Source organism: Mobula hypostoma, chromosome 20, assembly GCF_963921235.1.
Source record: "Mobula hypostoma chromosome 20, sMobHyp1.1, whole genome shotgun sequence".
NCBI classification, from domain to species: domain Eukaryota; kingdom Metazoa; phylum Chordata; class Chondrichthyes; order Myliobatiformes; family Myliobatidae; genus Mobula; species Mobula hypostoma.
Window position 1 is genome coordinate 25,627,501 of NC_086116.1, and position 13,009 is coordinate 25,640,509.

At 42.8% G+C, this 13,009-nt stretch overlaps 1 protein-coding gene across 3 annotated transcripts in view; it reads left to right on the plus strand.

Annotated features, from left to right (window-relative positions):
- The first annotated feature begins 4,454 nt into the window (after positions 1-4,454).
- Positions 4,455-13,009, plus strand: part of tbc1d22a (TBC1 domain family, member 22a) — a 331,820-nt gene continuing 323,265 nt past the window's right edge. Inside the window, exon 1 of one of the 3 annotated variants that reach the window (XM_063072582.1) lies at positions 4,455-4,694. In XM_063072582.1, coding sequence (XP_062928652.1) covers positions 4,624-4,694 — 71 coding nt within the window. In that variant the 5' untranslated portion in view covers positions 4,455-4,623. The remainder of the gene's footprint in view (positions 4,695-13,009) is intronic. The other 2 variants (XM_063072580.1, XM_063072581.1) reach the window with 2 other exon arrangements.

Consider the following 13,009-nt stretch of genomic DNA (forward strand, 5'->3'; position numbering starts at 1 on the left):
TAATAGAGCAAAAATAAGTGGGAAGTTAGAGGATTAGGAAGCTTTTAAAACCAATCGAAGACAACTAACAAGTTATAAAGAAGGAAGAGATGGAATATGAAGGTAAACTAGTCAAAAATAGTAAAGAGGACACCAAAAGTTATTTCAGATATATAAAGTGTGAAAGAGAGATGACAATTGATAACGGACTGCTGGAAAATCATGCTGGAGAGATAGTATTGGGGGAATAAGGAAATGGTGGATGAATCAAATAAGTATTTAGTGTAAGTATTCACTGTGGAAAACACAAGCACTATACCAAGCAACACACATAAAACTTGCTGGTGAACGCAGCAGGTCAGGAAGCATCTATAGGAAGACGTACAGTTGACGTTTTGGGCCGAGATCTAGCACTATACCGGTAGTTTGAGAGTGTCAGGAGGCAGAAGTGAGTGATGTTGTCATTACTAGGGAGAAGTGCTTGGGAAACTCAAAGATCTGAAGGCAGATAAGTCACCTGGACCTGATGGTCTACACCCAAAGGTTCTAAAAGAGAAAGCTGTAGAAACTGTAGAGGCATTAGTAATGATCTTTCAAGAATCAATGGATCCTGACCTGGTTCTGGAGGACTGGGAAATTGCAATTGACACTCCATTCTTCAAGAAGGGAGAGAGGCAGAAGAAAGGAAACTATAGGCTAGTTAGTCCGACCTGAGTGGTAGGGAGGATGTTGGAGTCAATTGTTAGGGATATGGTTTCAGAGTACTTGGAGGCACATAATAGGTTGTAGTCTGCATGATTTCCTTAAGGGAAAATCTTGCCTGACATATCTGTTGGAAGCAACAAGCAGGATAGACAAAGGAGAATTGGTGGATGTTGTGTACTTGAATTTTCAGATGGCCACTGACAAGGTGCCAGACATGAGCCTGTTTAACAAGTTAAGAGCCCATGGTGTTAAAGGAAAGATACTAGGTAGAGCATTAGCTGATCAGAGGGAGGCAAAGAGTGGGAATAAATGAAGCCTTTTCTGGTTGGCTGCTGGTGACTAGTGGTGTTTCTCAGGGGTCTGTGTTAGCACACTTTTTTTTATGTTATATGACAATGATTTGGATGACAGAATTGATGGCTCTGTGGCCAAGTTTGCGGATGACACTAAGACAGGTAGAGGGGCAGGTAGTTCTGAGGAAGCAGAGAGGCTACAGAAAGAGTTAGAAAGATTAGAAGAATGGACAAAGAAGTGGTATATGGAATACATTGTTGGGAAGTGTATGGTAATGTACATTGGTAGAAGAAATTAAGATTATTTACTCAACAGCGAGAAAATTTGAAAATCTGAGGCACAAAAAGACTTGGGAGTCCTTGTGTGGGATTCCCTATAGGTTGCTTTACAGGTTGAATCTGTGGTGAGAAATGCAAATACATTGTAAGCATTCATTTTGAGAGGACTAGAATATAAAAGCAAAGATGTAATATCGCAGCTTTATAAGATACTGGTGAGCCCTCACTTGGGGTATTGTGAGCAGTTTTGGGCCCCTTTTCTAAGAAAAGATTTGCTGACATTGGAAATGGTTCAAAGGAGGTTCACAAAAATGAATCCAAAAATGAAGGCTTATCATATTTGGAGTGTTTGATGGCTCTGGGCCTGTACTTGCTGGAATACAGAAGAATGAGTGGGATCGCATTGAAAGCTATCGAATGTTGTAAGACCTCAATAGAGTGGATATTTCCTATGGTCTAAGGCCTGAGGTCGCAGCCTCAGATTAGAGTGATGTCCATTTAGAACAGAGGTGAAGAGGAATTTCTTTAGCCAGAGAGTGGTGTATCTGTGGAATTCCTTGCCACAGGCATCTGAGGAGGCCAAGTCTTTGGGCATATTTAAGGCAGTGGTTGACAGATTCTTGACTAGTCAGGGCATGAAGGGATATGGGGAGAAGGCAGGAGATTGGGGCTGAGAGGGAAATAGATCAGCTGTGATGAAATGATGGAGCAGACTCGCTAGACCACTTGGCCTAATTCTGCTCCTCTATCTTACGGTCTCATAGAAACCACTGACATCAGAATTGTTTGATGGATGCATTGTTTCAACTTAAAACAATGACAGTTCCATTTCACCCACAGATTGTGCTTGACCTGCTGAATTCTTCCAGCAAACTGATGCTCTCAATTCCAGGATCTCCAGTGTCTTATTTTCCATCTGTGGAAGAATCTGGCATTTGCCATTGCTCTTAATGCACCACACTGCCCACAAAACTGGAATGGAATCAAGTCTTCCTGAATCCACAGTATGATGGATATTCATTCCTTGGCAGTGGGCCTCTTGGTTGTTTGCTAATCTTGGCTTTCTGAACACAGCATCTGTGACTTGTAAGATGAAACACAGATGTAAATAAACTTCCAACAAGTTTGTTTAGTTCCTGGTCGTAAATGGGAGTCAGTCATCAATAGAAATTACTAATCAGCTTGAAGTTAAAAACACAACTTTGCAAACAAACTTTGTAGCTAGAAGACACTCTTTGTTGGAAAAGTAAGATGCTTGCTCCCAGCATCCTTTCTTACTGGTCATGTGTAGAGTACAAAACAATGGGTTTTTAAATTGGTGTTGTTTCAAACAGAAAAATTGACTTAAATTGCTTAGTTCAAGGGAGTTTGCAGAATAGATGGCTATATCATTTAGCACATCAATAACTGATGTTATAGCTGTAAGGTTTTATGTAATCAAGGAAGTTAGCTTTACTTAAGTTAGATAGTGGAATCAAAGGTTATGGGGATAAGGCAGGAACTGGATACTGATAGTGGATGATCAGCCATGATCACAGTGAATGGCGGTGCTGGCTCGAAGGGCCGAATGGCCTACTCCTGCACCTATTGTCTATTGTCTATTTACAGCATTTATGAAGTCATCCAATTGGGAGAAAAAGGGTATAAATGTAGAAAGCAGTTCAGGCTTATCCGAATTGAGGTAAGAAACATCAAGAAGAAACCTGGAAGAAACATAGGGTGAACTAGAATTCATTCCTCCAGCTTCAGTTTCCGCAACAGATGACTTATTCATCTGCATCATGGTATGTCTTTTCAGTTTATAGGAATTATACCTGTATTCGTAAGGCCAGTGATGTTGTGGGGATGGAACTGGACTCTCTCACGGTGGTGTCTGAAAAGAGGATGCCGTCTAAGTTGCATGCCATCTCGGACAATGTCTCCCATCCACTACATAATGTACTGGGTGGGCACAGGAGTACATTCAGCCAGAGACTCATTCCACCGAGATGCAACACAGAGCGTCATAGGAAGTCATTCCTGCCTGTGGCCATCAAACTTTACAACTCCTCCTTTGGAGGGTCAGACACCCTGAGCCAATAGGCTGGTCCTGGACTTATTTCATAATTTACTGGCATAATTTACATATTACTATTTAATTATTTATGGTTTTATTACTATTTATTATTTATGGTGCAACTGTAACAAAAACCAATTTCCCACAGGATCAATAAACTATGACTATGACTATTATGGACATCCTTAATCCTTTGTGCTTTATGTTTTTAGAAATTATTTGTGTTTTGGAAATGGTTTTTGTGTCAGAAATAGCTTGTAATTTGGAAATGTTTAAGATAGAAATCCACTATGAGTTTTAAATGTGTTTCAAGATTGTTGTTGAATTTAAACATGTATCGCTGAGAACAAATGAACTGTGTTTTAAATCACTTTGTTCACTGGAAGTAAACTTCTGCTTGTTTGGGAGAGGACCTACCACTTGCATTGTGGGTATTGGCAATGAAACTCACTGTGGTGAACAAACAGGGAAGTGAAATTTTCTTTTTAACATTGGGTAGTTACAATATAATTTCCCTTTAGTGAGAGTACTTGTGGCTATTTATATCCAATAGGGCTTACGGTCTTTGTTTGAGTTTAGAATTTCATGGTCTGCAAACCCAATACCACCACATCAGTGGCTATCAATGAAGAAAGTTATATTATTGTTCAATTTGCACAAACCCATCAAAAGATTCAGAAAGCACTCATTAAATCATCAGCAAAATCGGCTTCAGCTTTGGACCTTTTGCACTCGTGTCTATGTGGACTAGCAGAAATGGAGACACAAGAGACTGCAGATGCTGAAATCTGGAGCAATACACAAAATTGTAGGGAACTCAGCAGGTCAGGGCAGCATCTCTGAGAGAGAAATCGTCGACGTTTCAGGTCGAGACCCTACACTCTCTTTACAGACTACAGATGCTGTCTGACCCGCTGAGTTCATGCAACGTTTCGTATGTGCTGAAGTTGGACGCCTAGTTGTAGTATTACTCAACATTGCGGAAACGAAATTAATGACAGCAGTTTGTCAATAAAGACAAACGTACCGGGAACCTTGAAAAGCTACATTCCCACTGACGTCACGAATCGGGCCGCCCACTTTGTGACATCACCGATCGTAGATGGGAACATTGACAGAAGGCAGCGTCTAATTGGTGCGGCGGTTACCTTGGAAATTCAAGCCAATAGAAAAGATGTTTCTTGGGAATGGAACATGGCGCTCTTGTAGCCGTGAGCCAAGCGGCTGTAGACTGGAGTAAATGTGAATGGTCGTTGTCAGGGGACAGCTGCGCCTGTGTCCGGCACTTGGTGGGACTGGACGCTTCTTCCAATGGCAAAGATGACAAGTGACGGCGGAAAGAAGCAGTTTTGGAAGCGGAATGTTTCCAAAGTTCCAGGCAGGTCAGTGACGTGTTTAGTGGATGACCGGGCCGGACTGAAGCGAGTGGTCCCACGGACTGTGTCGCTGGTCAGCGGTCCAGCCGATCTTCGGTACCAGGCTTCAGGTGCACTGCCTTAAGGGTGATCGTGTTGGGCGACTTTTAAGTTTTGTGGCGCTGCTTGGAAAGTGGCTAAAGTTTTAAAAATCATCAAGTCAGAGCACCTCGAAACTTAAGCATAGATCTATCAAAATTTAGTAGATCGTGTGTCAGTTAAGCACCGTGTGCTGTGTATTTTCCGTGGCCAAAAATGAAAGAAAGGCAGAGGTTAGGCTACTTGTCTGTGGGTTTATAGAAAGGATTTCGGAAGTGAAAGTTGGAAAGTGGAAGCTAGTCATTTAATGTTCTTCAAACTCTCATGGAAACATAACAATTACTTATATTTATGCGATTACTTTCTATAGTTAACGAGGCTATAGGTAATTGGCTCGTTCAGTGTCAAGATCAGTTTAAAGATGAATTTCGTGAAGAAATATTGATGAAGTTTACCTGAAGATGCAAACGTTTTTGGAGTAATAAAATGTATATTAATTCCAAAAGTTTTGGGTAGTAGTTTGTGAAGTCATGATTGTCATTTGGTGAAACAAATTGTGGATTCTGAAGGCTTTGGAGTTGGAGAATCTGGATGTAGTTTGGGGGATGCAAACTGCTCATTAGTTTGTCAAATCAGTCATCCAGTGGTCATTAATGTCAGATGAAGAATGCAGGTGCTCATGAGTTTTTATCCTTTTTTTTCAGACTCCTTTCCATTATTCTAGTTAAAAGTTGTTAATGGTTTTCCATGATGCAAATTTAACATATGCTCAAGTATTTTCTCTATTCCTCGCAGTGAAGAGAATCTCCATTAAGTAACAAATACATTCCTTTTATATAGTGGATATTCAAGTGTTAGTCAGGGGAGATGTGCTCTCTAGCTTTAATTTCCTTGACCATGTTATTACACAAGGACCTGACATAGGAGCAGGTATATGCTCTTTCATGCCTTCTCTGCCACTTTGTAAGACTGATATTGGTCTCCTTAATTTGTGCATGGGCACCAGAAACATTTGAATTTCATAAGATCTAATTTGGTTTTGAAAATAGTAAATAACCTGTTCTGGGAATGAGAGGAGAAATCCATCCTTGTCTTATTCTTGAGAGAGTGACACTTCATCCAGTAACAGTAACCTCCAGTTCCAAATTCCTCCACCAGCAGACATGCCCTTGCAGCGCCTACTCTATCAACCCCTGTAAGAAGTTTGCATTTGCTGATGAAATTGCCTGATGCTTTTATACACTCTGGATGATGTAGGCCTTGTCTACATGATGTATGACTCCTCAGAAAATAAGACTTTAATTCCTGGAGTCAAACAAGTGAAACTTCAGTATGCTACAAGTTTCAGGAGCCTAATGTCAGGATATCTTTTATGACGGTGAATCCTTGCAAAGTGTCAGACCCCAATTTGACGTGGTAGGTTAGTGAAAATTGGTGTCAAGTAACTGGCTGTAGTGTTCAAGGCCATTTTCAATCTCTTGCTGTAGTTGGAGATTCTCACCTGCTTTGAAAGGTCAACAATTGTGCCAGTGCCCAAGGAGACCGGGATGAGCTGCCTCAAAGACTGCTGCCCAGCAGTACTCAGATATACTGTGATGAATCGCAGTGACAAGTTGGTCATGGTTAAAATTGACTCCTGCCCGAGCAATGATCATACAGTTTACCTACTGCCACAACAATAGACAATAGGTGCAGGAGTGGGCCATTTGGCCCTTCGAGCCAGCACTGCCATTCACTGTGATCATGGCTGATCATCCACAGTCAGTATCCAGTTCCTGCCTTATCCTCATAACCTTTGATTCTGCTATCTTTGAGAGCTCTATCCATCTCTTTCTTGAAAGCATCCAGAGACTTGGCCTCCACAGCCTTCTGGGGCACAGCATTCCATACATCCACCACTCTCTGGGAGAAAAAGTTTTTCCTCAACTCCGTTCTAAATGGCCTACCCCTTATTCTTAAACTGTGGCCTCTGGTTCTGGACTCACCCATCAGTGGGAACATGCTTCCTGCCTCCAGCGTGTCCAATCCCTTAATAATCTTATATGTTTCAATAAGATCCCCTCTCAGCCTTCTAAATTCCAGAGTATACAAGCCCAGTCACTCCAATCTTTCGACATATGACAGTCCCGCCGTCCCGGGAATTAACCTTGTGAACCTATGCTGCACTCCCTCAATAGCAAGAATGTCCTTCCTCAAATTTGGAGACCAAAACTGCACACAGTACTCCAGGTGTGGTCTCACCAGGGCCCTGTACAGCTGCAGAAGGACCTCTTCGCTCTTATACTCAATTCCCTTTGTTATGAAGGCCAGCATGCCATTAGCTTTCTTCACAGCCTGCTGTACTTGCATGCTTGCTTTCAGTGACTGATGTACAAGAACACCTAGATCTTGTTCTACTTCCCTTTTTCCTAACTTGACTCCATTTGGATAATAATCTGCCTTCCTGTTCTTACCACCAAAGTGGATAACCTCACATTTATCCACATTAAACTGCATCTGCCATGCATCTACCCACTCACCCAGCCTGTCCAAGTCACCTTGCATTCTCATAACATCCTCCTCACATTTCACATTGCCACGCAGCTTTGTGTCATTGGCAAATTTGCTAATGTTACTTTTAATTCCCTCATCTAAATCATTAATATATATTGTAAACAGCTGCGGTCCCAGCACTGAACCCTGCGGTTACCTCCCCGAGTCACCCACAGGCCTACAGTGGGTGGAACTTCTGGTTTCCCACTCTGCTTTGAAGCATTTAGGTGACATGTCAGACTGTTGTTTATCAGTTACAGCTCAACATTCAACACCATCGCCCCCCTCAATACTAACCAACAAGCTTCAAAATCTGTGCCTCTGCAACTTGATCCTCGAACTCCTTTCCAGAAGCTACAGTCAGATTGGTAATTACAATTTGGGTGTTCAACCAATGTGCGATAGACAACAAACTGTGCAAATAGAAAAAGAAGGAAGTGATAATAATAAACAAATAAGCAATAAATAGCAAGAACATGAGATGAAGAGTATTTGAAAGTGAGTCCGTGGGTTATGGGAACATTTTAATGAAGTTATCCTTTCTGGTTCAAGAGCCTGATGATTAGGCGTAATAACTTTTCCTGAACCTGGTGGTGTGAGTTTTGAGGCACTTGCACCTTCTTCCGGATGGCAACGGCAAGAAGAGAGCATGTCTTGGGTTGTGGGGGTCCCTGATGATGATGGATGATGCTTTCCTGTGACAACGTTTTGTGTAGATGTGCTAAGTGGTGGGGAGGACTTAACCGTAATGGACTGGGCCGTATCCACTAATTTTTGAAGGATTTTCTGTTTAAGGACATTGGTGTATCTATACCAATCTGTGATATAGACAGTCAGTTTACTTTCCACTGCACATCTATAGAAGTTTGGGAAAGTTTGCATGTCATGCCAAACCTTTGCAGACTCATGAGGAATTAGAGGTGCTGGGCCCAGGACAGGCAGGTCCTCTGAAATAATAACACTGAGGAATTTAAAGTTATTGACACTCTCTATCCTCGGTGTTTATTTTTGTAACTTCAAGTAACTTTTGTTCTGCACTGTATTTTTACTACGAAACAACAAATTTCACAACAAATGTCAGTGTCAATGAATCTGATTTTGATTCTGTGTTTGATCTTGCCATTTTTTTGTGCATTTTTGTCACAGTTACTTAATTTTTGTATTCCATCCTATTTGCAATAAAGACCAACATCCCATTGAAGTTCCTGGTTACTTGGTGTTACTTTTCGATGATTTTAAGTTACACTTCTCCTGCTCTTAAACTTTTCGATTATTTTAAGTTCCCTGGCCCCCACCGCTTTATTTTCACCATGAATGTCCAGTCCCTATATACTTCCATCCCCCATCAGGAAGGTCTCAAAGCTCTCCGCTTCTTTTTGGATTCCAGACCCAATCAGTTCCCCTCTACCACCACTCTGCTCCGTCTAGCGGAATTAGTCCTTACTCTTAATAATTTCTCCTTTGGCTCCTCCCACTTCCTCCAAACTAAAGATGTAGCTATGGGCACCTGTATGGGTCCTAGCTACGCCTGCCTTTTCGTTGGCTTTGTGGAACAATCTATGTTCTGTGCCTATTCTGGTATCTGTCCCCCACTTTTCCTTCGCTACATCGACGACTGCATTGGCGCTGCTTCCTGCACGCATGCTGAGCTCGTTGACTTTATTAACTTTGCCTCCAACTTTCACCCTGCCCTCAAGTTTACCTGGTCCATTTCCGACACCTCCCTCCCCTTTCTAGATCTTTCTGTCTCTGTCTCTGGAGACAGCTTATCCAATGATGTCTACTATAAGCCTACTGACTCTCACAGCTATCTGGACTATTCCTCTTCTCACCCTGTCTCTTGCAAAAATGCCATCCCCTTCTTGCAATTCCTCCGTCTCCGCCGCATCTGCTCTCAGGATGAGGCTTTTCATTTCAGGACGAGGGAGATGTCCTCCTTTTTTAAAGAAAGGGGCTTGCCTTCCTCCACCATCAACTCTGCTCTCAAACACATCTCCCCCATTTCACGTACATCTGCTCTCACTCCATCCTCCCGCCACCCCACTAGGAATAGGGTTCCCCTGGTCCTCACCCACCACCCCATCAGCCTCCGGGTCCAACATATTATTCTCCGTAACTTCTGCCACCTCCAACGGGATCCCACCACTAAGCACATCTTTCCCTCCCCCCCCCCCGCTTTCCGCAGGGATCGCTCCCTATGTGACTCCCTTGTCCATTCGTTCCCCCCCCATCCCTCCCCACTGATCTCCCTCCTGGCACTTATCCTTGTAAGCGGAACAAGTGCTACACATGCCCTTACACTTCCTCCCTTACCACCATTCAGGGCCCCAGACAGTCCTTCCAGGTGAGGCGACACTTCACCTGTGGGTCGGCTGGGGTGATGTACTGCGTCCGGTGCTTCCGATGTGTCCTTCTATATATTGGCGAGACCGGACGCAGACTGGGAGACCGCTTTGCTGAACACCTATGCTCTGTCTGCCAGAGAAAACAGGATCTCCTAGTGGCCACACATTTTAATTCCACATCCCATTCCCATTCTGACATGTCTATCCACGGCCTCCTCTACTGTAAAGATGAAGCCACACTCAGGTTGGAGGAACAACACCTTATATTCCGTCTGGGTAGCCTCCAACCTGATGGCATGAACATCGACTTCTCTAACTTCTGCTAATGCCCCACCTCCCCCTCGTACCCCATCTGTTACTTATTTTTATACACACATTCTTTCTCTCACTCCTTTTTCTCCCTCTGGCCCTCTGACTATACCCCTGACCCATCCCCTGGGTTCCCCCCCGCTTGTCTTTTTTCCCGGACCTCCTGTCCCATAATCCTCTCATATCCCTTTTGCCTATCACCTGTCCAGCTCTTGGCTCCATCCCTCCCCCTCCTGTCTTCTCCTATCATTTTGGATCTCCCCCTCCCCCTTCCACTTTCAAATCTCTTACTAACTCTTCCTTCAGTTAGTCCTGACGAATGGTCTCAGCCTGAAATGTCGACTGCACCTCTTCCTAGAGATGCTGCCTGGCCTGCTGCGTTCACCAGCAACTTTGATGTGTGTTGCTTGAATTTCCAGCATCTGCAGAATTCCTATTGTTTACTTGGTGTAGCTTTGTTTTCTTGATATAAGGGATAAACAACATCAAATAATCTAGTACCATTTAAATAATTTGTTTTTCTGTTTTGCATATTGCAGTAGAAACCCAATGTTATTATGCATTACCTGTTATGACCCAATCACTTAACCTATTTATACCCTTTGCAAATCCTGTGTCCTCTTCACAATTTGCTTTCCTGTGACTTGTTTATGTCAGCCAATCTTTATACAAAACATCCAGTCCCTTCATCAAATCACCGGTTATGGATTGCTTGTGTGAACATCACTTCATCTTATGGGCAGCACAGTAGTGTAGCAGTTAACAGCAGCGATACAGGTTCAAGTTATTTATTGAGATATGGTGTGGAATAGGCTCTTATGGCCCTTTGAGCCACGCCACCCAGCAATTCCCCGATTTAATCCCAGCCTAATCATGGGACTGTTTACAATGACCAATTAAACTGCCAGCTGGTATGTCTTTGGACTGTGGGAGGAAACCGGAGCACCTGGAGGAAATGCATGCAATCATGGGGAGAACATACAGGTAGCTGTGGGATTGAACCTGGATTGCCTGTACTGTAAGGCATTGTGCTAACCACTATGCTAGCTGCCCCTTCCTTGTTTATAAGGAACTTGTACATCCTTGCCATGACTGCTTGGGTTTTCTCCAGCTGTTTCTGTTTCCTCCCACATTCCAAAGACGTATTGGTTCCTAGGTTAATTGTTCACATGGGTGTAGTTGGGTAGTGTGAGCTCACTGGGGCAGAAGTGTCTGTTACTGTTTTATATCTTTAAATTTAAAAACAATTCTGCTTTTCTTCAGTTAAGCAGTCCTTTAAGCTAGGAAATTATCCTAAGTAATTTTTTAAAAAAGGATAACTTTGGTGTTTAGAAGTCCAAAAACAGCCATTGATTTCCTGATGTCCACTTGCTAGTTCCAACCTTGAGGAATGCAGTTAAATACAATTACCCTTTCATAAATCCATGTTGACTTAAGCTGATGCGATCACGATTTTGAAAGTATTGTTACAACCTTGGCAATATATTGTAGTATTGTTGTTAATGTCAAATGGTAGGCACACTATCTACATGATCCCTTGCGCCTTTACCAAATGTGTTCTTTTATGATGATTGGACTTTTTCTTGTCAAGATCTTGAGGAAGACGAGAACTAGTATGTTCACCATATCTGTGACCACTTCCTTGAGAACCTTGGGATGGAGGCCATTGTTCGAAGTTCAAGATACACATATTATCAAAGTATGTATACATTATACAACCTTGAGATTAATCTCCTGACAGGCAGGCATGAAACAAAGAAACCCAGAAGAACTCATTTTTTAAGAAAAAGATCGACAAACATGGAGGGGAAGAAAAACAAATCATGCATATAGTGTTCTGAACTGAAGTCCACAAAGAGAGTCTGCCCGTAGTCCCTTAGTTTAGTGCAGAGTTGAGCAGTGAGCTGATCCAGCTCAGGCCATGACACCCTGACCTTTGAAATCTAGCCTGGCACCTAAACTGATGTACAGTCATCAGGTCAATACACATTGGGACCTGGGTCCCGCTGCCTCAATTCAGCCGGGACTTGGCCTTTTCAATTCGGCCTGGCACTTTAATCGATCAAATCTCAAGTCTTTCTCACTCTCGGCGACCGCCCTGTTGCATTGCCTCACCTCACCTCGGCTGTACCACATTGAAATGCCTCCAAGTCCAAAGGGAAGTACAGACTATTGCTTGCAATTGTTTGCAAGAAAAAGTGTGGTTAACAAAGTTGGTTGTTTTCTTTGATTTTAGCCACCAGCCAGAAGTCGCTGAGGTTCACTGGATGTCCAGTGGACTTACATCAGCTCAACTAATTTGCTGGGTACCTCTTCTCTCAAGAATGGTTGTTCTTCATTCTCCTTTTGATTTCCTATTTTTTTTGTAATTTTTGTCTTCTACTGTGAAGATGGCTATGAATTATTTTACATATTTGTCATTTCTTTATTTTCCTTTTTAAAAAAATTATCCTCTCACACTTCCTTCTCACAAAATCAATACATGTGCACACTTGGGATGTACTCCTTGTGTAATCACTGTGTGCTGCAGTCTTCTGGTTTTGTCATGTTGGCTTGGGTACTCAAAGGGCTCAGTCAAGTCCAAGGCATATGAGGATAAGATAGGGCAACTCGGGGTGTATGGTGAAATTTGTCAGTGTATTAATAATGCTTTTGGCATAATAAATAAGGGGCATGGTGAGAAAGGAGTTTGATGTGATTGGTGGGTGGAAGAGGAGTGTAAGATGACTGGTTGTGCCAGGTATGGTGAAGCTGGGAGGCTTTGGCAGGTGAATGACAGATGGAGGTAGATAAAGATGGTGGGGTGGGGGAAGAGGGACAGAGACAGCAAGGTGGTGGAGGTACAAAGAAGTGTAAGGTGGAGACAGTTGCTGGAGGAAGATGAGTAGAAACACAAGAGTTACCACTGCTGGGCTCTAAAGGACATAATGCTTGCTTTTGGGTGGACTGAACCTTTGGGTCCGACTGAAGTGGCAGGTCCCGAATCTGAAAGCCAACAATGAATTGATGTTTGGCTGATTTAAGTGCTGAGCCGGATTAAAAAGATTATGGTGTCGA